This window comes from Lissotriton helveticus, chromosome 1_1 (assembly GCF_964261635.1).
Source record: "Lissotriton helveticus chromosome 1_1, aLisHel1.1, whole genome shotgun sequence".
Lineage (NCBI taxonomy): Eukaryota > Metazoa > Chordata > Amphibia > Caudata > Salamandridae > Lissotriton > Lissotriton helveticus.
Window position 1 is genome coordinate 575673409 of NC_136057.1, and position 27163 is coordinate 575700571.

The following is a 27163-nucleotide window of genomic DNA, read 5'->3' on the forward strand; positions in this document are numbered from 1 at the left end:
GTTGCAAAAAAAAAAATTGATTTGATTTGCCGCAGTGATGACAATCATTTTCTTGTGATATGCATCACTGTTCAAAAGGTTTTCTATACCCGCTCTACGTACACCTACCTCATATTAGGTACCTGTACTGGCCTTTTAAAATGATATGTAATTAATATTTTTTTATACATTTTAAATGTTTTTTGCAGACATATAATCACCATATTTCGGTGACAGTATTTTGTTTTAATTTTTATTTTGTAGCATAAGCTTGCAGTAAAAAAAAAGCAATGCACTAGCTTGCCATGACATAACATATATAAAGTGCTTGTTCAACCACTGGGGCTACTTGGCGCTGAACAATACATTTTTCTGGTTACAAAAATAAATGCTACTCATTTTATTGACATAATTGATTTGATTTGCTGCAGTGATGACAATAATTTTCTTGTGATAGGCATCACTGTTCAAAAGGTTTTCTATACCCGCTCTACGTACACCTACCTCATATTAGGTACCTGTACTGGCCTTTTAAAATGATATGTAATTGCTATTTTTTATACATTTTAAATGTTTTTTGTAGACATATAATCACCATATTTCGGTGACAGTATTTTGTTTTAATTTTTATTTTGTAGCATAAGCTTGCAGTAAAAAAAAAAAGCAATGCACTAGCTTGCCATGACATAACATATATAAAGTGCTTGTTCAACCACTGGGGCTACTTGGCTCTGAACGATACATTTTTCTGGTTACACATTAAATGCTACTTATTTTATTGACATCAGAATGATGAAAGGCTGAGTGGACAAAATGGAATTCAAACCTGTTACCATGAGGCAAACACAGATTCCTGGAGTAGATACATTAATCCACTGCACCGCCATAGCTGGCTTGGCCGGACGTTTTGGCTTTAGCAATGTTTGTTTTATTGTTTTCCTGTACATAGAATTCCTAACTGTTCGATATTTAATAAATAAAACGAAATTCGTAGCGGTCCCTGCATCCCAAAATGCGATGCAGCGCGCGCTACGAAATTCGTTTTATTCGTTAAATTGTTTACTTACCTCCAATTATCCATATGCCGGTTTTTAGCATCCCCACCCTGCCCGTCCCCTGCCCCACCTCTCTGCCCCACCGCAACTCCCTCCACGGGCCGTGGCGGGGAAAGAGCTCTTCCGTGTGTAGGCTGGTGGAACCATCTTGTTTTAGGGCCCATGGGAAGGGTTAGCGTAAACCATGAAAAGTTCTGTAAAAGAAGGTGGGAAATTAGCAAGACAGTAATCAGGATTGGATGTAGAGAAATCTCAAATCTCTGACTAGCGTGCAGGATAACACTCATACCTCACCACTACCTCCACAGAACGCTTCTGCACCTGGGAAGAAAATATCTTGCAAGTACAACATTTTGCCTGGTCGCAGGAAGAAAAATACTGAAATAGACTCATTACTCCTACTGGAACCGCTGCTATCCAAGTGGTTGAACTTCTGCTTGCAAGCACCAGGGACAGAAAAAGCATAAGGACTCCTTACACCACAAGGGCGCAGCGGACCATTGAGGATTCAACATTGCAGGAGCCTTCTACTAAGGACTGACTGCCAGGGTTGGATTAGGATTAAAAATCAGCCTGGGCAGGCTAAAAAAAAAAAGTGCCCCAAATTTGCAAATTGCGTTGCAAAACACTGCTTCAGCAAAATTTTATTTAAAAAAAGGGGGGGATTAGTTTACACAGGTGAAACACCTGAAAAAAAGTGAGGCCACTTTTGCTCTGGCCCCCTGCACGGCTCAATATAAATATATTAATGGGATGGCCCAATGAGAGAAAGGGACTGACACCTCTGCCGTTGATAGGAGGGAGGTAATGGACACCAATTTACCTTCAGAAAGGCCACTCAGGCACCCACTGGGCCGCTGGCTGCAATGAACAATGCAGAAACACCCCCAAATCGGCCACCCAGGCTGTTCAAAAAAGCAGCCCACAGCTGGAACTGGACACCCGCCCTTCGGGCATTGCCCGAGTGCCATCGTTACCAATCCGACGCTGCTGACTGCAGGAGTGGCAAGGAAGAGCAACAGGACTGGGAAATGCAGCTGAGGCTTCCATGGGGATTGTGCAACCTTGACAGACACAAAACCCAGTTTTGTCACAATCAGGGCTTTTTGCCATCACCGATTGTACCAAAGCCCTGTGGTGTGACAGGAACTTATTATCCAATATCGTAGATTAGCATTGTTGTTATGGAATGAGACGATTCATGTGTAACATTTTCCTTTACTCAATGCCTTTGAAGTGTATTGTATTGATGATACTTGCTTGAAAACTAATAAAACATATTCTAACAAAAAAAAAATCAGGGCTTTTTGCCACACTAAAAACGGACTCATCAGGACTTGATGGTGAAGTTATATGGCCTGATGGAGCTATGCCCGGCTGCAGCTGCCAGCCTTGCCTTGCTGGTGGATTTTGGTAAGTAAAAATGTGGTTAAGTCAAAAGGTAAAATTAAATTGTATCTTTAAAAAAAATCTATTCCCGTTTAAGTAAACTTATAAGTTAAATGATAACAAAGGAATAATAAAAGGCAAACTCACTTTTGGGGGTGCATTTGGTTCCATCCCGAACTTTTCTGGAAATGCTCTGCTGAGAGAGAGATGCCGAGCATGCTTGTAGAACTAATAGAAAGTAAAAAAAACGTGTTAGAAAGACAAAAAAATAATTGTTTGAGGTAAAGAGTAGAATAAATAATAAATATGTTTCATAACCTGGTTGCATATACATCTGTTTGAAACACGTTCCAGAATGCATGCATATATATCCCATGTGTGCAGTACGATGCTGTTTATGCCCCCATTAAAAAAATGTATGTTTTTGTTAATTAACCGGAGCTATTTCTACCTGGCAAACCTTATCAGAGAACTTTTAGAAACCAACTAAAATGTATTAACCAGAAAAGGATAAAACACTCAACTCTTTTTTGAGCCTTTCAAAATGGAGTCCGTGATTATCTGGCCATCTAAGACAGATTCCATCGAAAGAGCGCCTGCCATATGAGGCCAGAAACACCAGTCAACATCAGTAGAAGAGCTCACAGAGCAAATTTCTCCCTATGCCAGATTCGCCGGAGCTCATAGGTTTGTATCAGCAAACTGGCAATCAGGGTTCCTCTGGGCCAGAATCAACACTGCCCATTAGTAACAGGGACTCTAGTGCATCTTTTCCTGGGTCTTAAATGCATATCAGTTCCATGGTTCGCAGGGGCTGGTATACCAAATTACCAATGCCATGTTATGCCGCTTAGCAGAAGTGCATCAAGAAACTGAGACACTCTCCGTAGTAGACACAGGAAGGGGACGAACAGGAAGAAAGGTGCAGAGGGGCATTGCAGAGAAGGAGACCCTACAAAAGAAAACAAAGGGCACATTTGGAGATAAAAAAAAAGTAGGGGCTAATTACGATGGCGAAACGATAGCCACTGCCGGGTCGGCAGTGGCGATCGTTTCGCCATCGTAACGAGATTTACACACCGTCATATTAGGATGTCGGTGGGTATCGCGGCGGACGCAAAGTCCATTCGCCGCTTTTCCATCTGTGGCAATTGTTACGATTGCCTGCTGGGCAGAGCAGGGCCACTAATATGATGGCGGTGCCTAGCAGGCACCATCCGCCAAATTAGGATGTGGGATTCGACAGGCCTTTCCATGGCCGCATCAGGCTGGCGGGGATTTGCTTTGGGTGCCCTGTTGCGGACCCCCTCTGTGAGGGGGGACAGTGCACTGGGGGGGTATCTATTTGATATAAAGATACATTCCTGCCATTTTACATATCTGCTTTTTTGCCCTTTGAACGCTCAAGAGGATACATTGTTGCCGCCAGCAAACGCCGTTATTGAGGCACAGAAGCCATTTATTATACAAAGTTTGCGCAAGTGCTGCAATTTTCAGGACCAGTGAATTTTGGATATTATTATCGCCCTGACGAAGTTCTTTGTAAGAATGAAACGCGGTGGCTGCCTGATGAAAATCTATTTGAATAAAAGAAGATTAAAAGAGAACGTTAAACCATAACAACATTGGATGGACATTTCTTAATTGATTTGTTTTTTGTTATTCATGTGAGGTGGTGCGATCCACAGTGGGCATAAGTTTTGTTTTGGATCAATGAGATCGCCCCTTGGGGACAACAGGGGCAGTGGAGGTGCACACCACGAGAGCTAGGAGCTCACTGTCTAATTTCTACTTTGAGAGGAGGGGCGTGCTGCTATTGGAGAGGTGCGACACACACAATCGGATTGTGTGTAGTGTTGGGTTATTCCACTGTTGGGTTGCCTATTTTACACATCTGTGGTTCATAATTTCATTGCATTACATTGGTAAATTGGAACTTGCTTGCGTCTTTTAGCAAAACAAGACAAAACAACATGTATATCTTGTCTAAATAGTCTAAATCTTTATATATTACCTGGATGGGGTATGCTCAATATGAGTCACTAATATGACGACTCGTTACATATGCATATTGTCCTCGGGTAAGTGTAGCCGTGACAGATTAAATTATTATGTACACCTCACACTTTTTAGCCTCTATATAGGTTTTTAATATACTTCTTACCCAATAAGGTAGAAGCAAATTCCAGTTTGACTTTCTAATACAGACAATTTATGAGCCAGGAATGACTAAAATGGCAAGGATGTATCCTAACATTCAAATGTTTAGATTGACTGGATAGACGCAAACCTTTTTGACTTGTAACTGATATGAATGGACTATAGATATCAAATTTCTATAAGGCAATCTTTGAACATTGATAGCATTTTATAGGGGTTTCTCACTGTATGAAATTGGGTTATTAGCTGTGATGGGTGAAAACCCCACTCGAGTAATAGACACAATCCTTGTAAGGGTGAACCACAAAGTCAATAAATAAACATTTGCTTAGCCTTCTAGTACCTTGCCACAAAAGCAGTGAGGCTTATCTGAGAGGCAATATGTAAGATATTTCTACACACTCAACTAGCAATAAAGTGAAAACTCATCAGATGAAAAATCCCAAACCAAAAAAAATTTAGTTAATTTTGATGAATACAATTTTTTAAAAAGTAAAACAAATATCAGAAAGTAGAACCAGAGTTATGAATTTTTATAGGTGAAAATAGCACCAAAAAGTACATATGCCATTCACAGGAATCTTATGGTGCGGGACCGGGCAAAAGTCACCACTCAGGTTGACCTCAATGGAGTGCAAGTCGGATACAGAGACAAGGTTCACCCCAATACAGAGTTTACCTTCTCTCAATCCAAGACCTTGCGAGGAGCCAGAGCTGGATATTTGCCCTGGCCGTGATGAAATCTTTGTCAGCGCAAGGAGCAGCTCATCACTGGAGCTTTGTGTTGATGGGAACGTGGGCGTTCACTGTTTGGCACACAGAGCAGGTTGCCATTGGAACTCCTCATTGGCGGGAAACACTGGACCATTGCTAATGAGTGGAGCCAGCTTGCGATTGAGCTCCACATTTCTGGATTTTCACATGCAGACCCGTTTTGAGACAGAAGGAGTACACTCTGATGCCAGCCAAGGGTCCATGGCCTAGGGGGCACCTCTTGGGGATCAGGACTCTCCCCAGCAGAAGCTGGCAGTAGGTTTCAGGCAGCATGTGGTGATAGTGAGCTGGCCAGTTGCAGGGAATGCCTCTGGAAGCTTTTTTGTCCATGTAGGTCAAGCAGGACATCAGCCAACTGATCCCTGGAGTTACTTCTGGGGATCCTTGGTTCAAGGCGGTCACGTCCAGTCTTCCTTCTTCAGACAGCAAAGCAGTCTTTCTGAATGTTCCACAGGTCAGGATTGTTCTGATGAGAGGTTCTGAGGATGATATTCTAATCACAGTGACAGCCTGTGGGTGGAGGATGTGCCCTTTTTCTAACCGTCCCATTTTCTGGGTCTTCCTCCAAACTGTCTAAGGTAATAAAGGTGAACTGCATTGTGAATGGCAGGGCAGGCAGCCTTAGATGTCAGGAAGGGGGGGTGCACAACCTTAAGGCTATCCTATTGAAGCTTAGTAAGGGTTGTGTAAAACTGCCAGGTCATCCTGCTCAGGAGAGGAACACCCAGCCCCTCACTCAAGAGACTTGTATACCCATTTCTGGAAGAAATACACAACACACCACAGCAGAGCTATTCACAATCATGTGACCGTGGACACTGGCAGAAAGGCACATTTGGCTTAGACAGAAAAATGCCAACTTTCTAAACATGACATTTTCAGAATAATAACTTATAATCTGACTTTACCATTAAAGAGTATTTTAAATTAGCATTCAAATGAGTGAAAGAAGCCTCTCTCTATCTGTTCCCAAACTGAAGTTATCACTTATTCAGTTTAATAAGGTAGCACAGTGTTAGTATATGGGAGAGATGGCCTCGCTACAGTGAAAAATGACTTTAGGAGTTTTCCACTGTCAGAACATATAAAACTTAAATACATGTACTACTTTTTAAATACAGTGCACCCTGCCCTATGAGCCTTTCGAGATTGAGATTACCTTAGGGGTGACATAAGTATTTAAAATGAATGTTTAGACCTGGCAAAAGTTTTATTTTGCCAAGTTGAAATGGCAGTTTAAAACTTCACTACTGGCTGCATTGGCAGGCCCAAGACATGCAAAGAACCATAGATAGATTAGGAAGTGGCCCCCTTGTAGCATTCAATTTACAAACTCTGGGAATATGTAGTACCATATACTAGGGTACTAGGGTCTTACAGGTAAGTTAAATGTATCACTCAGGTATATACCAATGTTACCATGTTTAGAAAAGAAAGACCAGTTTTTTAAAATAAGCTGAACAAAAAATAAGATGTGTAGAATGTGTAATTGTAGATACAAATGCTGGGCATAACACTGTGTTAGTTTGTTCTGTTCTGCAATTGGGGTTCAGAACCGCACAGCTGGGGCTCTGAGTGTGACATGTTTCTAAGCTTCTGTTTAAGCCCAGCCAGTCTATTCCAAGACTCCGATAACCCTTCACAATGAATCTTAAATAAACTGAAGCAAACTATGATTTGCACTACTGAAGATGTTTGAAGTGTGATCAGCCAAACCTTACACTTTGTATTACATGGTGGGATAAAGCACAGATGACCCCAGTACTGGGCATATTTGCTGCACTGCCCTCTGAGTATTGCATATTCAGAGTAGATAGCTAGGAAAGGTGGAGGCATTGCACTTATTATTAGTTCACAGTATTTATGCAATATTACAAGCTCATGAAACCTGATTGTGAGGCCTTGCAGACCTCCCTGTCCTTAACCAAGAATTGGCCATGTCTGGCACTCTAATTTAACACCCTTCTGGACCTGCGGGTATCACCTCTTGTGGCTCATAAGGGTATATGTAAGATACGCATTTCAGTAGTTCTCTCCCCGTTCATCTCAAAATACTCAAACTTCACCATTCTTGGTGATCTTAACGTTCACTTTGACAATTTGTCAGGTACAACTGTCTCTTCTCTGATAGAGGACTTCATGGCCTTGGATGTCTAGCTCACTAACAATGCTCCCATTCATGAGGCTGGGAATCTTCTCAACCCCTATTCTCCAACCTAAAGAGCTTGCAGGCAGACCATTCAATTCTTCTATCTTGGTCTGCTCATTTTACTGTACATTTTCCCTTCTATGGGCCATATGTATCAACAGGATGTATGACGTTACAACGCATGCTTTTACCACGCATGCTGTTATAACGCGGTTTTTACATCGCATACCATTACAACGCATAGCGCTTTTGGGTGCTGGATAGTGAATAGTTTAATTTACTATTCCAACTCCAGTCCCCGTGGACACTACGGAAGGTTATTGGATTGTAAATTAACCTATTCCCTATCCTAGAGCGCCCCCCAGTGCAATGCGTTGTAATGGTTTGCGTTGTAATGACCGCGTTGTAATGGTAGTGCGTTGTAAAAGTTTCGTTGTAAGTGATGTTTCCCGTATCAACACATTTCCCCATAGACACAGAATGGGCAAAACCCTTTGCTACATCTGGCCATATATCCCTGTTGCGCCCTGTACGCGGGAGTACCATCCTGTCTCCTTTTGTAGGATTCGATCAAAACGTAATATTTCTACATTGAACTCCACTTTAAAGTCAAATTGCCAAACGATGAGCAACTCAGTGGAATTCAATTCACCCATCATAATGGGCTTCGGTCCTCGCTCGACTCTTTAGTTCCTATTATCTGCAGGAAGCATCACAGATCCCATTCCCTGGCACTGTGGTTTAATGATGCCTTGTGTGAAAACAAAAAGATCTGTAAACTTTTAGAAAGTGTGTGGGTTAAGTCCTAATGTGAAGAGAACATACAAAAGTATGTCAGCTTTAAAGGTCTATCATAAAAACTTCTGCTATATAGAGCCTCCTTCTATTCTGGAAAAATAACTTCAGTGCAAAATTGCCCTGAAACCATTTTTCAATTAGTGAAAGCATTGTCAGATTCCACAAATCACCCTCTTGTCGCAACCACAGTGTGACAAATTATCCAGCCTTTTCTCCAAAAGAGTTGCAGACATTCAGGCTTCTTTTTCCTCTAAGCCTGTCCCTAACTGCTCTCTGCTACAGTCTGCCCTGGCTTGCTCTCCGAGCTCCTTTCTGCCTTTGAACATTTCGACTTTTTCATGGCTTCTCAGCTCCACCCAAGCAGGTTCACCTTTTGACCCGTCTACCTTTGGTGTTACTTAAACTTGCCCCACAATCTCTGGATCTGCTTACTCTTCTTCTGAATGCATCATTCTCAGATGGCACTGCCCTAAAAACTTGGAACCATGCAATGGTCATGCCCATGTTGAAAAAGCCTAATTTTGACCCTTACACCGGGTCCAATTATAGGCCAATTTCCTGTTTGCCTACTTTGGCCAAAGCGCTGAAAAAACACATGAATAAACACATGAATACACATGATGTATGCAGAACAAAATGGCCTGCTCCACCCCTCACAATCTGATTTCAAAGCAGGCCATAGCACAGAATCAGCTCTTCTATGTGTCACTGAATATCTAAGGCACTAGTTAGATGATGGTGGTACTTCTACTTTGATTCTCTTAGATCTTAGTGCTGTATTTGACACAGTTAACTATAACACTCTTCTCCAAATATTAGAGGAGAGGGGTGTGGAGGGCAATACCTTGTCCTGGATAGATGCTTTTTTGCAAGACAGTGCCGTCCAGGTGCACACTCATCAGCACTGTTCAAAGTCTTACCCTTTATCATATGGCGTACCTCAGGCTCCTCCGTCAGTCCGACCCTTTTCAATCTTTATGCCACTTGTAGACATTGTGGAAAGCTGCAGTCTCATGCTGTTTTCATACACTGATGAAACCCAGATTGTTTTCTCCCATTCATCCCAAGAGAATCAAAGTGCAAGGATTTGAACATCTGCCTTACGAAAGTTTCATCTTCGATGAATGCCAAGTACCTTAAATTGAATGGGGATAAGACTGAGGTTCTGTTGGTGGGCAACTTTCCCCTCCTTTGGGGACCTCATCTGTGGCCTGAGGCTATGGGTGCTGCTCCTACTCCATTATCTGTGGTCAAGAATATTGGTGTTTGGGTTGATAACAGGCTGTCTGTTGTAAGTAGTTCAGGACACTTCTAACTAAGTTACATGTAGTTTTATTTAAGACACAGCTGAGCGCACACCTTGCCAGCTGACCAGACCATCAACTGACAAGAGTAGAACACTCCGTTACAAGTTAGAACACTCACAGGTATTCTGAGAAGCTGTGGAGGTAAGAACACAGAGGAAGGGCTAATGACCACTATCAGCCATGTTACATGAAGAACCAACATACAACACTGCCTATGAGTCATCAAATTAACAAGGTTGCTTCCATCTGTTTTGATATTCTAAAATGGTTCTGGAAAATTCTTGGATGTCTTCCTGTCTCAGCCCGAAGAACTGTAATCCGGAGCTTGATTATCTAAAGCTGGATTATGGTAACATTCTCTGCCTAGCCGTTTCAAAGGTCTTGCTTATGCGACTTCAGATAGTGCAAAACGTAGCCTCAAAACTTTTAATACACCCCCCAAATGTACGTATACGGCGAGCCTTCTCCATGATCTTCACTGGCTACCAATTGAACAATAAGTGCAATTTAAAGCACTATTCTACATGCATTAATGTCCATCTAATTCTGGTCCCATCCATCTCAGATCCTTGATATCACCGTATAAACCTATTCATTGCTTGCGTTCCAGCAATCTCGATCTTGCTGTAATTCCCAGGGCGAGGATATCCCATTAAGGAGGGCATGCTATTTCTACTAAGGTCCTAAACTATGGAATTCCTTACCGCCCTCTATCAGAGCATGTCGTTCTCTCTCGGTTTCCCACAGATTTAACAACTTGGCTGTTCAAGTTTCAAGTAGAAGTGAAGGCGTGACCTTTGGTTTCGGGAGGAGTACAGCGCTGGGAAACCCTTTTTGGGTAACTATGCGCTGTACAAACCAGTATAATAAAAAATAATAATAATAACGGCATGGTTGGAGACAAGCACACCTAGATGTAGAGCAACCAGTGTGGGGGCAAAGGCATTTACACTACAGAACAGTCACCCCAGTACCTGCGCCGTCGTCCTTCCTACAGAGGGAACAACATAGCGTTCTGAGCTAATATAAATGATAAAAATGTGTTTCCAATGTATATTTGCAAGTCTCCTGGGGCCTCATTTATGAAAAGTGACGCATCGCTGCGTGAAAACAGCGATGCGTCACTTTTCACTGCGCACTCCTTACGACACCAATGATGTGTCATATTTAATATATGACGCATCATGTCGCAAGGAGTTACAGATACGTCAGTATTTCTGACGTATCTGTAAGCGCAAAAGTGACGCATTGCTGGAGTGTGTCACAAAAGTGACGCAACTCCAGCAATGCGCCCTTTCACATGGGGCAAGTCCCATGTGAAAGGGCCTGCGTCAGTCTTACGCCTGCTGTGAGGCAGGCGCAAGATTTTGACGCACCGGCGTCCTAAAAGTGACGCAGTGAAATCTCATAGATTTCACTGCGTCACTTCTACGACCCTTCCTTGCGTCAATACGCCCCCCTTGCATACATTACACCTGGCGCAGGTATAATTTGGCGCAGGGGTCTACAAAGTGACGCATCTACCTAGATGCGTCACTTTGCAAATATGGTGCAACAAGGCACATTATTTACGCTGCTGGTGCGTCACAAAAAGTGACGCACCGGCGGCGTAAAAGTGACGCACGGCCTCATAAATGAGGCCCTAGGTATAGGTGGTGGTGAGTTCCATAGCACTGGCCCTGAAATATATAATCTGCGGCTTCCTCCCTACATCCCTTGTGACGTGGCAGTGATCTACGGATGTCCATTTTATTGGAGGGGTGTGCAGAGGCAGTACAGTGCTGACATTCAGAATCGAGGTAGATAAAAGATATATATTTGAAGCGGCTTTGCATGATTTACCTGCATTTGGTGGTCATTACAGCCATAGATCAGTCTTTTAACGCACCACGTGTGGACGCCTGCCGCAGGAAAGGCTTGTCAGAGATCACGGCAACCACCTGGGCACATTTACTCTGCCTTCATGGTTCAAGAGGTTGTAAGCACTACATGTGGTTAGACAACAGCGTGCGGCTTGCACAGTCACATGAAAACACTGCTGTAATTAAGGTGAAATGTTTCAATTTCACTTGCGTCCAGTTCAAGAGTCAAGGAGACCGCCCAAAATAGTTTTATCAAGGTGACCCTGACATTGGTGAATTTGGATATTATGGTATGAGTTAAAGTCCTGGGGGCTCATTTATGAGCCCTTGCGTCACTTTTACGCCGCTGGTGCGTCACTTTTAGTGATGCACCAGTGGAGTATAAAATGTGCCTTGTTGCACCACATTTACAAAGTGACGCATCTAGGTAGATGCGTCACTTTGTAAACACCTGCGCCACATTATACCTGCGCCATGTATAATGTATGCAAGGGGGGCGTTTTGTCGCAAGAAAGAGTCATAGAAGTGACGCAATGAAAGCTATAAGATTTCACTGCGCCATTTCTTGGAAACTTATGCGTCAAAATCTAACGCCTGCCTCATGGCAGGCGTAAGACTGACGCAGGCCCTTTCACATGGGACTTGCCCCATGTGAAAGTACACATTGCTGGAGTTGCGTCACTTTTGTGACAAACTCCAGCAATGCGTCACTTTTGCGCCTACAGATATGTCAGAAATACTGACGTATCTGTAACTCCTTGCGACATGATGCGTCATACTGTAAATATGACGCAACATTAGTGTCGCAGGGAGAGCGCAGTGAAAAGTGACGCATCGCTGTTTTCACACAGCGATGTGTCACTTTTCATAAATGAAGCCCCTGGTACAGAGGCTGTCCCACGTACTCTCAATCATTTGTCTTTCACTAACAGTGATCTCATTTTTTTTCTTACAGACTTTTCCCAGAGAAACTTAAATGGTGACCAAAACAGCACAGTGCTCCGGGAAGTACCAGCTGGGATGATAGCTTTCCAAATCAATGATTTGACTGCCACCTTCTGGTAATGCATCAGTACTGTTCGGTTGTTTTAGTTTATTTAAAGTTGGAACCGGTGATATTGTTATGGGTGGCACCACCATCTCAGTGCTTCTAAACCTTCGTCGCTCGGCTCGCTGCATATCTGCAGCCCGTGCCCACCACCCCTTCAACTAATGTCCGTATCACACGTCTTATACCAGTCACGGCCACATTCTAAAAAATATCCGTGACAGAGGCGTCTCTACAAATACAAATACTGTGCAGAATATACTACTATCTATTCATATTAACAGAGATTGTAAACCATTCTGGAACTGGAAAAAATGTACTACGAGAACCCATAAATTGGAGGTCAAGGTGTGACATCGAAAAGGGGGCGCAGTCACGAGGTGCAAAGGCATGACAAGCGGAGTCAGTCAATTTACACATTTTTTTTAATACAGCACTACAAAGCAATTTGCAACGAGGACCAACCTGACAGTAAATCTGTTCTCGGTTACTTAAATGATCAAAAAGATGTTGCATTCTAAAATATCTTATGGCGTTAAGGCACCTGCTGCAGATATCTGTGTACCTAGCAATTTCCAGGTGATAATAATGATGGTAATATAACTCTGGTCATAATACACATGCTGAAGAGAGCATCGTTTTCTCTAGTCACAGGTTTGATTCATTACGTAGCATAGAAGGTTTACGTGTGGGCTACGAAGCACATTGTGTAACAAGAAGATCACAGATTTGTATTTTAAGTTGTGGGCTACTAGAGATCCTTCTGTCACTTTTAGAAGTTGCAATCCTTCTCACATAGCACAGTGAGATATAAACTGGGCATCAAGGAACTGCATGCAAACTGCAAGGGCTTAACCTTACTGTTTGTTTTTCTCGATTTGTCATTATCATAGGGTTGCAATAAAGGGTTGTTTTGCGTAGTAATAAACTCCTAAAAGGACAGACAGCCCTCGCTGTTACATTTTAAATCTTGACTTTGGGCCTTATTATGACTTTGGTGGTCCATTGGACCGATGTAGTTGTGGTGGCAGTGTGACCACCACCACACTGTGGGACCGCCCGCAGTATTATAAGTGTGGCGGTCGGACCACCACCGACTCGTTGCTACTATCGTGGATCAAGGATCCTGCGGCGGTCTGGCAGCGGTTCGAGTTGGCTCACCGTCACTCTTTCATGGTGGGCACACCACCATAAAAAAGGATGGCCATGGACAACATGTAGGACCCCCATGTGCATCTGTGCATGGGGGTGCAAGCAGGAGGGCACATGAGGGCCCTGTAGTTTTGCACAACCAGTTCCTGCATGGGAAGGAATGCACTACATGGTGCATTCCTTCCCGTGCAGGAATGTGTACTGGCTTTCCAGCTGTGGTGCTGTTTAAAGCTCACAGTGAGCCTTGAAAGAGCACTGGAATCAGTGATCCTGTGGCGGTCCCACTGTCACCATCATAATACAGTGGGCGATCACACAGCTGTGGTGGTAGTTGGACCGCCACTCCAAGTACAGCGGTCCTTGGATCTCAACATGCACAATAACTGTTATATATAGACAGCCAGGTTACTGCTCGCTCGCACCACTTCCTCATTGTTGATTCTGAATGTCACTTGTAATTCCCTTACAATCCTACTTCCTCCACTACTAGGAAGAACTCCAAACGGCAATGCTATGTTGTCTCCTTGATAAGTCCTCAGGTCACCGGTCAACATTGCCCTTTCCAGTATTGGCCAAAACATGCTGAACTAGACACAAATGAAGTAATTTCCTGCAACCACCTTGTCACTCTGTTATATTCATTCAGAAATCTAATAATCTATGCCAAACAGAAAGTCCCACCATATCCTGTGCATCACTTTGATCACACCCTTCATGTCAGTTGTCTGAATAATGAAAAGCCCGGTGCCATCGCTTTGCACGCAAAGTTTGGATGACTCAGAATCTGTTGCATATACGGCAATTCAATTTTGTGGGCATCCGTGCACCTTTCAATACGCTTCGCAACTCATGAAATCTATCTGTTGAAATAGCAAGGGAGGCCATAGAAATCACATGTCATTCAATGCCGGCAACATCAGTGGCATTGCTGCCCCTTCAGTCGGTTCTGGTGCCAGTGGAATTCACCCGCCACTTTCTTGAACACAATGATCAATCACCCGAAATTCATTCCTTTACATGCCCTTCCTGTCATCAAAATTTGCCAGAGGTAGTGCTTCTTTTGCTCAAACTCCACTACCATTTGAACCACTCATTCAACAAACGTGGTAAAAGTGTCAAGTAATACACGTGCCTAACAACAACCCATGCAGATCACTTTGTCTGTAAATATCATGGCTTTAAATTGTATGTCCGACACTGGAAAGACATACCAGGGATAACAAAGAAGTGATGGGTGGAATACTTGAATCCACCTTACCCACTGGCAATTACTCTGGGCTGTATCCCAGTTGATCATTTGTCTGGCCAATATGTCCCTCTGGAAAGAGATCCAACATATGCACATAACAGTAAATCATCGGAGTGAACAGGAAGCTGACTTAATAATATTCTTTCTCATCTCTGGTCCAATTATGCATTTCTAGACCATACACACTGCCACGTTAATGCTAACAGGTCATTGTACACACCTTCTCATCTATGTAATCATTGAACAAATAGCCTTAAATTATACTGCTGACAAGCACAGAGGGGAAAAGGGCTGTCGTTTGTTTTCCCATGCCAAACTTCCTTTGTAAATTTATTCCGTACTATGTCTGTTTTGTAGAGTTCTGAAACCATTTTAAAATTCCATTATCACACCGTTGACGTTTTCCTGTCTTGGTAAATATGCATCCATACTTCCATCTTTTCTATGTTAACTGGCGTACTGGCCCTTTTTCTGTACTTTTCAGCCCACCACAAGTTCTATGACTCCCAAAGCATTGAACAACAGTGTGTTTGCCTCCACATTTCAAACAATTGTGTCTGAACATGGCTGGTTCCTCATCCCACCTAGGGTGTGGTTCCCTGCAAAGGACATACAAATCAAAGATAGTCCACTTGCTGTATCTCCTGCCAATATATGTCTGGTTTGTGTCAAAAACTGCAGTCATAGTTCAATGTCCAGTTGCCCCCATTCGGATTCAAAACCTGACTGGTTCTGAGTTCTTTGTCATAGTGCATCTATCTACACTAGACAACTAAAGCTTATACTTGCTGTTGTAATCACATACAAAAATATAAATAACACCATGCTTCTCACAAGAATTGCTCGCTTTTGTCATGAAGTCTGCGGCAACCTAGGATGACTCCTCCCTCTCCATGTCTAAGCAGGCCTACGCCGTCTCCTCCTCCTGCTACAACACCCTCCGCATGCTCCGCAGGATCTACAAGTGGATCCCGACCGAAACAAGAGGAACAGTGACACAGGCCCTCGTCAGCACAAGACTGGACTACGGCAACTCACTCTACGCAGGAATCCCAGCCAAACACCTATGACAACTACAACGCATCCAAAACGCCTCCGTCCAACTGATCGTCAATGTCCCCTGCCTTTAGCCACATTACCCCCCACCTGAGAGACCTACACTGGCTCCCCGTCGTCAAGAGGATCACCTTCAAGCTCCTCACCCACGCACACAAAGCACTCCACAACGCCGGACCAGCCTACCTGAACAGAACACTCAGCTTCTACACCCCCACCCGCCAGCTCCGCTCCGCCAGCCTCGCCCTCGCCGCTGTCCCCCGCATCCAACGAACGACCTCCAGCGGCAGATCCTTCTCCTACCTCGCCGCCAAGACCTGGAACACCCTCCCTACCCACATACGGCAGACCCAAGACCTACTTGCCTTCAGAAGACTCTTCAAGACCTGGCTCTTCAAGCAGTAGCAGCACCCCTCCTCCCCATAGCGCCTTGAGACCCTCACGGGTAGGTAGCGCGCTTTACAAGTACTTTGATTGATTGATTGATTGATCACTATTGGTGGTTAATCTCAGTAGCTTTACTACCTCTATTCTGCTGTGACCTCTCTGTCCATTGCATCCCTCTATGTAAAATGTTGAATATATTTGTTCACCAACTTTTTTTCTTCCATACAGAAAAGCACATACCACCCTAGATGTACCTATCCCAATATAGGGTAATTTTATATCCACTAAAGCCATCCTTGTTTCTTCCTTCACTTTGTCGCAATTGTTCATTGCTGCTTCTTGGTCCTTCCTGATGACCTCGATCTGCCATAATCAGCCACTTTCCTGCACACCGGCCACAAACAAGTATTTGAACGAAGTGCAAGATCATAATAAACACTTAACACTAGCTAGTAATGAGGCAATACTAGCTACTGGTAGAGTAACACTAGAGCCCATTTTTAATGACAGCCTTCATGCAGTGAGAATACCTCTTATAGGGTAAACTATGTAGGGCACAAAGACAGAATACTTGCATGATATACAGCTTGACACATCAGGTGGTTCTGGCTGCTGCAGCAGTACTCAGAAACACCGAAGGACAGTCACTGGTGTGTGCACAGTGCAGGCTATGATGACGTAAGCAGAGTGGCAAGGTACAGTAGTTTGTGGTGAGGATCTGACAGGGGCACAGATTGAGGAGGAGTACTTGTTGGCAGTGCAGACATGCAATTGATTAGGCAAGCTGGCAGTAAGTTGCACCTGTTGAAGGTCAGCAAGGGGGAAAGGAGGATTTTAGAAGAGTGGTGATAAATGCCAGCTAGTCTCGAAGATCTGAATGGCTGCATAGACGAGTAAGGAACTGATTAAGGCAAGCTACGTAGTGATATTACTTGTTTGCAATCAGCAAAGAATAACATCATGGGTAAAATAAGAGGTATCTGATGAGGTAAGGAGGGTGGTGAGGCAAATGTAATTCGTTGGGCCTACAACTTTTTTTCATGCAGCAGAAGGCACCCCTAGAGACATAATGAGGCTGGAAACACTTGTAACACTTAAAAAAGTCTCTACCTTCATTGAAAAACGTACATTGTTCTCAGGTAAAATGGAATGCATGATGGAATACTTCCAATTAAATTAAACTTTTCTTTAAAAAACGACATTCCGGGGGTCTGACTGCACCGGACAACTTGGGAGTGCCCTAGGGAAGTCCTCCTGCCGGGGCAGCGGTGTTCCTGGGAAGGGGCAGCATCCTGAACAGTGTGTCATAGAGCGGGAGAGATATAGCCCGGCCGGGGCCACACTACATCTTTTAGACAGGAGGGCAGAGCTGCTCGGGGGCCTGGGGTGTCCCTGGACAACGGAAGACGACTGCGTGGAGGAGCCGTGCTCCTGGGGGCAGTGAAGACTATCGTGCGGAGTGGCCCTTGTCAATATCGGTGGCACAGTGAATCCCAGCAGAGGCGTCTTGAGAGCGGACTAAAGAGGGCAGCCTCCCTGTGCACTTCAGAAATGACCAGAGGTGGAGGGGGCAGTGGGCCGCCAAGCAGGGTCCCATTGATAAATACACCGTGCCGAGTGGGGGTCCCGGGGCATCTGGGGGCGGCCAGGGGGCAGGGCCGGACAACGCGGCGCTCATGGCGGCAATAACTCAATCCAGGGACATGCTGGACGCCAAAATAGGTGCGGTTGGGGCCGATGTGACTCTGCTGCGTCAGGACCTTCGAAATGCAGTGACTCGCATCACGGAGGCAGAATCCAGGATATCGAGCGTGGAGGACGATGTGGGGACCTTAAAGCAGAAGGTAGCTGCGATGGAAAAAATTCAAAAAGGTCTTGCGCTCCGAGTGGAGGATGCCGAAGGGCGGGCGCGCAGGAATAACCTTCACTTTGTGGGTTTTCCCGAAGGATGTGAGAAGGGGAACATGGAACACTTCTTGTCCCAGTGGCTGGAGAGTTGGCTCCCTCCGGATGTTCTATCACAATGTTTTGTAATAGAGCGTGCACATAGAGCCCTGACGCAGAAGCCGCCTGCCGGGGAGCGGCCCCGGCCGGTGATAGCTTAGATTCTGAACTTCCATGACAGAGACACTATCTTACGGGAGGCGAGGGCAAAGGACTCTCTTACATTCGAGAACCAGAAGATCATGGTCTTTCCAGACTATGCTAGGATGGTACAACAACAATGACACTCCTTCATAGCTGCCAAGGCGAAACTGCGAGGCCTGAAGCTCCAGTATTCCTTACTTTATCCGGCCCGCCTACGAGTGGTATTTCAGTCGCGGACCCACTTCTTTGATACCCCGGAGGAGGTCTTCAGGTGGAGAGACGAGACGGTGAGGGTCCGGCCACATGCCCAACCGGGCTTGAATCCAGGTCCGTCAAGGGGTTCATCACAGGAGCGAGGCGACCAAAGTGTCCGGAGCAAGAGGCAGAGGAGATCTAGGTCGCGGAAGCGCTCCTCCTCTCGCAGTGGAGCACAGGACGGAGCGCCTGCTGACTCTGACCACTCCGGAAAGGAACATTGAAGGACATCGCGGTGCGAGTTTGTCTGCTGGTCTCGTGGGCTCCTGCTGGGAGTGGTCGGATGGCTGTGCTCCGCTGATCGGACAGTTGAGGACTGAGTGTATAGAGACTGTTCGCTCTGCATATTTGTGATTGTGTGGGGCTGCGGGGTGGGGTTCGGGGAGCTTGTATACAGGGGCTTATTGCCTCCTACGTAGGAGAGAGTTGGCGGGGGGGGGGGTTCCTTTTGGTTGAGTGGGTAGTTGGGATCCATTGGTATGGTTGGCCTTGGGCGCTTTGTTTTGGGCCCGAGGTTGCCCATGCCGCGACAGATACTTCAGTGTTCTATGAGCTATAGGGGTGGGGGGCGGGGGAAGGGGGACAGGGAGTTGTGGGGGGTGTTCTGAGGGGGTGGGTGGGAGGGTCAGGGGGGGTTGGTGGGGGATGCACGTAATTCCTAATGCCTTGCTAATGATCGTGCTGTGTACTCGGGCCTGCGGCTGGGTGCTCTTGTTTTGTGTCCCCTGGGATCATGGCTGATGCATCAACTCCGGGGCTCCCTAGGGCGTCCATGCGCATACTGAGTTGGAATGTTAGGGGGATGTTAGATAAAATTAAGAGGGGAGCAATTCTGCGATGGGGAAGAGGGAAGCGGCGGATGTACTACTGCTGCAGGAAACGCATATGATGGGGACGAAAGCGCTTAGTTTGCAACGATTTGGCTACCAACAGGATTTTCATGCTGGTTTTTTAGGGGCTCCAGGGGGGTCGCCATCTTGGTCCATCGCAGGTTGGCTTACGCTCATGAGCGACAGTGGCTTGACCCGCAGGGTCGGTATGTCTTTGTGAAGAGAATGGTGGGTACGGAACCTGTTGTGTTTGGGAGTATATATGCCCCTCCCCCATTGCAGTGGTCCCTGGCCGAGAGGTTGTTTGCGGCGTGGGCGGAAATCCCGGAATCCCTGGCAGTACTGGGAGGAGATTGGAATGATGTGATGGATGCGAGCATGGACCGTCGGAGACCGCAGGGGACACTGACTGCTGCTACCCCCACCCGGTTGAGTGCGATGGTGGAAGGGTTGGGCTGGGTGGATGCTTGGCGACACTTCCATGCTAAGGCCCGTGAGTATACATATGTTTCGGCTGTGCATGGTTCTTTCTCGCGACTGGACTGTGTCTTTGTGCCCTGTGCGTGTCTGAGTAGGGTGCGAGGGGCAGATATCTTGCCTAGGGGGCTGTCTGACCATTCCCCAGTTGTCGTGGATATTGAATTGTAGAGGAGGAGACAACCGTTTCGATGGAGGATGTCCTCATGGCATCTCCAGCAGGCTGATTATGTACACCATATGTGGGGGGCGATTGCCCATTATTGGGAGGAGAACCTTGGGGCGGACATGGATGTGACTGTGGTGTCGCAGGGTTTCTGTTCTCACACAGAACTGTGCACAGAGGAGTGGAACCTCGGCGAATTAGGGTGTCCCAAAACTCACCTTAGCAACCACCTCACCCCTTACCGAGCTAGCTACAGTGTCTCATTGGACGTATCAAACTCCCAATGTTTAGACAAACCAGAACATGAACTTATAGTACCTCAGGGTACGTGGAACTCATGAACACTCTTTCGTTATATTATCATTACAAACCAGAACATGGAGTAAAGAAGACACATGTGCATTTGAAATGTTTATTTACTAATGCCGTCTTCTCAGGCGCAGTATCTTAGATAATACAAGTATACTTATTATCAGTAGCAAAATTATCAGCATAGTTACTAAGACATAAAAAGCGAATGGTGACAGCATGTTAACATGCTGTAATGAATAAGAGTTAACAACACTTATATCTCACCCTCCCTAACACATATATTATATTATTAGCTAAGAAGGTCTCTTTGGGTTGTTTTAGGGCGGGCCCATACCTTAGTGTCCTAGCATGAAGGAATCACATCAGCATACACCAGCTCTCTGCATGTGCACCGCATCAAGTGTGTTCTATGTGCCTCGTGCAAAGCAATATCAATCCCGCCTGAAACCAGAGTTGGCAAAGGCTGCACTTGTGTTATGACTATGAAGGCGTAGAGATCAGACCTCATAACAATTCCATATCGTGTTGTTCCTGAAACTTCAGCACTCTTCGTGCAGACATAGTTTATTAAGCAAAGCTGATACCAGAGCAATAACATATTATTCTCACATAAACCACCGCAAACTACTAGGTTGAAAGCTAAGTCAACAATTAAGTGTCGTGTGCAGAAGTTGCAAGAAAGAAAAATGGCGTTTAAACCTCAAATGTACCTATGCTAACTTAACACGATATAAGGATATACAGGAGCTATATGACACCCCCCCATGATCCGTGAACGGACGAAATATGAGAACAGAAGTGCCATCACATGAGAGCAGAACTCAACAGTATGCGAGAATGAATCAAAACTAAACTTTAAAAAGTAATGCTAAAAAATAGCCCAAAAATATAACATGGCTCAAGCCAATAGGCAAAGAAAAATAAAAAGTTATTGACAAATAAGTCAACAAAATTAATGAAATGCTATTGATCAGCACATCAAACCGAGGCAGTGTCTATGATAAAACTGTGTATGAAAAGTAAGCAGCAACAGCCTCTAATAGGAAATCACTGTCCTCATCCGAAAATAGTTCAGCCATCCAATTTAAAAGATGAAAGGAACAAACGTGTTCTTCCAGCACCGGATCCTCTATAACCATCAGAGGACAGCTCGGTGGGTTTTCAAGAAAACTCAGTTCCAAGAAATTCCGTGCTGCCGACAACACATCCCAGGGACCAATTAGTCCATGCGCCACTGCTAAGGCCATAATCCTCTCGTCAGAACAAACCAACTCGTGAGCAATGATAGGACTCATCAGTTGATTAAAATCGACGTCAGGAGAAACCGGTCCGCAGAGACACAAATCAATGGCCCACTGGAAATCACAGGTCAGGCAGTGAAAAACAGGCTGGACACAGGTGAAATAGGAGAATCGAAAAGATAATCCAAATGCCGTGCTCAAAGTCGCCAACGGCAGTGTGCCATAATATTCAAGCATGCGATTGCGGAACCGCGTCAGCAGCAGTTGCGCGTGGTCTTGCACAGGATGGGCATCCATATTTAAAAAGACAGAAAACCACCAGAGCGCCAGCCGCTACTGCAAGTAAAAACGGGAACCCTCCAAACAAGGATGAAAAGATTGAATGGAAGAAAGCAGGGATGACTCCAAAAATTTTCGCAAAGGAAGTCACGAGACCACTGCTAACAACTTAAAAAAAATGTGATAGGCCCTTTGTGGAGGATGCGTTAAAGATAGTGCGAACCATTGCTCCGAAATGCAAAGGCAAATCAGTATTCAATAGAGCCTGAACTTCTGTACGTGTGTTAGCAACGTGAAGCACGAAAGTTTCACGGGCCGAGCTCAAGGCCACCTCTTTCTGGGACAAAAGAGCTCTTATTCTTGCCATGCCGCTGAATTCTGCTCCCAAGGTTGGTATTCTTGGCCAGATGGAAGAATCACTATGTTCATGTGTGGGAGGGTAAAGCACATTTCTGCAGCAAATAACCCGCTCACTTACTGTAACTATGAAAGGGATACCTTTAATTAACCCACAATAGTCTTCATTATTGAGCATTAAATAACTTCCATTCTCTAATAATTTAAACGTGGGGATGATAGCAGGAACAGGCGTGCCTTGTAAAACGCAAGCCATATTCGGCCTGTCTTTGTTGCATGAACCGTGTAACTGTATGTGTCGACACATTAATGAATGATCTGGCGTCTCAGTACACTCCTCCCCATTAAGATAAACCTCCTGGTCATCCTTAAAACATCTGTACGTGTATGGGAGTGACCAGACTTCATGAAGGAAACCGCTACCCAAAGGTTCATAACGACCTATTGGCACATATTTCATACAATTTGAAAATTTATATAAAGCAAAAGGCAGTGTTATTAAACCGTGGATAAGCCACGTTGCAGCAGAGGCTTCTGCCACGGAAAAAGGTAAAGATTCTAACCTCTCAATATGTAACATAGAAAAGGAAGCATCACGCATTGAAAGCAAGCGTTGTTTCTCAGTCAAATTAAAAGGTGCAAATAAAGAAGAAACGTTCATGTAACCCCAGGGGACTTTACCCATTTTCAGAGTTTGAAGGGTCCACGCAAACTGCATGATTGATCGTAATTGATTCTGACCATGGTATAACACAGATATTTCATCATGCACAATATCGACAACTGACGACACAATATTATCCAATGTGTAAATTCTAGAGGAAAGCACATTAATGCTATTGTCAACCACTGCAAGCACTTTCTCAAGATTAGCCTGATCAATAGCCCTAAGGCGTGTAGCAGCCTCAATCTGTGATAGCTTCCAAATTTCATTGTAAACCCCATATAACCACCTTTTCGACCTGCCACTAGCCGGGCCTTTAATGAAATCATTCAAATCCACTTCTGCATTCAATTTGGAAAGGTGATTCTTAACCGCAGGTAAAGTTGAATGCTTCAGCCAATTTTGACACAACTTGCCTACGGAATACGAGGTGACAGTATGACCTAAGTCAAACCGGGGATCAGATCTAACAGTATTAAAACCGTCAGTTAAGTTTAAAAATCTACTTTGACAAGAATCTGCACTACGGTGCCAAAGCAGCCAACCCTTAGGATTCATACTGGAAATGTTAAAGGAGGAATTGAGAAGCAGAGTCTGTAACTCTCTAATTGACAATTGAGTAAAGTTACTCCAACCATCATACTCCTCCAACTCCGGGAAAGACGGGGTGTTTAACCTTTTAGATGTAGCCAATCCAAAGCATGTGGTCTGGGAAATTGTTTCATTTAAAAACAACATATGATTCGGGATGAGACATGCATGGTGCAAAGCCTCAGTGCCTTGTACCTGCCAGGCCCTTGAACCCCAAACCGATTTAAGGTCTATTGTTTCCTTCCATAGCTCATAGCCTCCAGTAACTAATTTATCTAGGAAGGCCTTCGAATACAACAATTTTGTATCGGTAAGTCTAACCTTGGACAGTGGCTGTTTGTGAAATTTAAAATAAAAGGACTCGGGATTGGACTGGTTAAAGTCAGTGAAATAAGTATACTTTTTAAGAAACGTTTCTGAACTCCCTTGTATAGGTGCTGGGCAATGTTCCCACTGAGTAAAATTAACAGCATCCCTTCTGGATGATGTTTTGTGTAAAAAGTGATTGCCATAATGTTGGTAACAGAACAATTCACCATAATTAGCAGATTCTAAATATAAATCCTCAGCATCAAAGGCAGCATAGTATTTTAAATCAGAAAACAAACTTTCCACAGCATTAACATCCCAGTCATCAGAACGAATGTTTTGTTTCACCACATCCCCCATATTCACTCTAAGTACATTAGGAACATTAACGACTTCCGTGGGGCCATGAATCTGAAACCGAACTGCATCCCACACGATTCCATCAAGGACAGGCCATGCTGTGATGTTAACCAAAGTCAAGTCTCTTTTTAATCTGTGTGTAGAATGTGAAGAGGAAAGAGGGGCCAAAGTTCCATTTAAATGAGTAATGCATGTTCTTTCCTCGACATAATGTCCATTGATGATTCGAAAAAAATAAAACACAAAACCAATTGACATAAAAAGGAAAATCGAAACAAGGACTAGCCAAATGTAAGTCCAAGGCGGTATCAAAAAATGTTTTTTAAACAGGCTTGCATAAACTGCAACACGAGAGGGTTCCTTTGAGGCAAGAGAAACAGAGTCAAAAGAAAATCTGGAGTCTGTGGCTAAACGTGCTTGCAGGTCAGGTATGGACAAATCAGTGGGATAGGCATAGTCTGTCTCATCAATGTTAGTTCCAGGTAAATTATTTAATAATGGACTGGAAAGAGCAGGTAATTCGATGGCCACTTCAGGTTCATTATTAGAAGCAGTAGGCATAACTGAATTTCTCACAATAGAAGGACAGGAAACAGCCGGTGTCATGCTAAGAAGAATCGGCCACTCTGTGTATCTTGACATTGTCAATTGAAATAAACCTGTTTTCCTTACGACCAGGAAGAGGTGGTAAAATGACTGTTCTTGTGCCCTTCACTCCAACGACGGGAACCGGAGCTCGATAGGAAGGACCAAATTCTTTCTTGTTATCGATCTTCTCTCGAACCAGTTCTCCAACTTGGGGTAGCCAGCCAACTACCGGGATCTGCAACGCATCATCCGACGTGGAGGGCAAATGTTCCTTTGCAAGACTGTCTCTGGTCTTTTGTAGATTCTGTAAAACATTGCAATGTTCATCTGCGTCAAAGGAAGTGGCGCGAACCACATAGTCTAGACCGTCAAGGTCAGGGACGTACATCTTGATTCCAAAGAGCATTTCGTATGGGGTCCGCCCACCCAGAGACCTTATAGGGAGATTATTAAGAGCACGCTGCACGCCATAGAGGTGAGCCAGCCAGTTTCTGCCAGTGCCTATAACTCGGGCTGTCAAAGATTGCTTTAAATCACGGTTCATTCGTTCAACTACACTATTACCCTCAGGTCTGTAGGGTGACGAAAACTTGACTTGGACCCCCATCGAAGTCATGGCATCCTTATACGCCTTAGAGGCGAAAGCCGGACCCTGATCCGAATGGAAGGTACCACAGGCAAAAATCCCTATAAAGACACGCAAATCTCTAATGACAGTCCGTGAATCAGCGCTGCGATGTGGCCAAACCCACACAAAGCGTGTGCATGAGTCAACTGCTACTAAGATGTATTTATACGCAGTATCAGATGAAAAAGGACCGCAGTGATCTAAATAAACACAACCTAGCGGTTTATTAGAAATGTACAACTGAGTCTGTGGCGGACGCGTAGCAGTCGAAGGTTTAATCTGCTGGCATATGTCACAAAGCAGGACATAATCACGCGTCTGTTTGTACAGTCCCCTCCACCAGAAACGTTGTTGTAATTGAGTTACAGTGGCTGAGACGCCCGCATGCGCAGACGCCACACCTTCATGTGCCGCTGTAATCAAGTCTGCTCTGCGATCCGAGTTGGGAATCAGCCGTTCCCCAACATCAGGGATTGTCACAAAAGGAACCTTTTCGGGACTTAAGTGGTATTTGTACTTCGAAGGGAATCCCGCAGGATGTTTACTTCCCTTCTCAGAGGCAGCAATCGCTGCCAAGATGTCGCTATCAATCTTGGTTTTTGACCTAGTAACCGCTGCAACTAAGTATGTAGATACTGCTGATTTCGCTGCTTCATCAGCAAGCGAGTTGCCAACAGCGTGAACTCCTACACGTTGATGACCGAGAGTATGAATCACATAAACGAGAGGCAACATAGCCTTAAGCTCTGCCACTCGAACCCAGATCATTTTGTGTTTTATTGTGCTACCCTTGGAATCATGAAATTCATTTTGAATCCAAAAGAACAAGTTTTCATTGTAAGACTGGACACAGTAGTAAGAATCACTTACAATCAGAGTAGTAACACTTGGATCCGCGTACTCTAACGCTAGTAAGAGTGCACGAAGCTCTGCTAATTGTGCGGTGCAGTCACCCAGGGGCAACGTGTGCACTTCCCTGGAAATGAACTCATCATCCAACATAGCACCGACCACAATGGCGCATGCGGAAACGTAGGCATGTTTAGAGCCATGCGCAACCTGCGCCGACCCATCAGTGTAAATGATGCAATGGAAGTCCTCCAAAGGTCGCATAGCCAGAGGAGCAGGATGAACGAATTCATACTGCAAGTACTCTTGCGACCGTAAGGAGGCGTCAAAAATAAACGTGACATCCGTGGATGTCAATGACGCAGCCCACTGAATCCACCGAGGGTGCAAAGCTTTTGAATTTGGTACACTGGCTTTTGTGACTGCCTCCAAATGAGGACAGGGTGTTACCACTAACATGCGCTTCCCCTGTGACAGAGCTCGTTCTTTAAGAATCGCCATCTGTACAGCAGTTAAAACTTTCTCCACAGTGGGAAACCGCAATTCAGCCGAAGTGTACAAGTGTGACTTGTAAGCAATAGGTACTGTGTCACCTTCATTAAAAGTCAGGTACGTGAAACCCACCGCCCCTGGAATTATTCTTATCACCAGGTTGGTGTGGTTATCACGAGTCAGTAAGTTTTTAGAAGCGAGCAGATCGGCCTGCAAAGATTGCAAAATGGCCGAATGCTCAGGCAGCCAGCATGATTTTGAAAAAGTGGGTTGTATCAAAGCATACAAAGGCTTGATACGCTGGGCATATTC

General features: G+C 44.8%; 1 protein-coding gene across 2 annotated transcripts in view; it reads right to left on the reverse strand.

Annotated features, from left to right (window-relative positions):
- GYS2 (glycogen synthase 2) overlaps window positions 1-27163 on the reverse strand; it is a 589778-nt gene that overhangs the window by 38240 nt on the left and 524375 nt on the right. For both annotated transcript variants that reach the window (XM_078674071.1, XM_078674070.1), the window contains one exon: window positions 2571-2651. In XM_078674071.1, the coding sequence (XP_078530197.1) occupies window positions 2571-2651 (81 nt within the window). The remainder of the gene's footprint in view (window positions 1-2570; window positions 2652-27163) is intronic.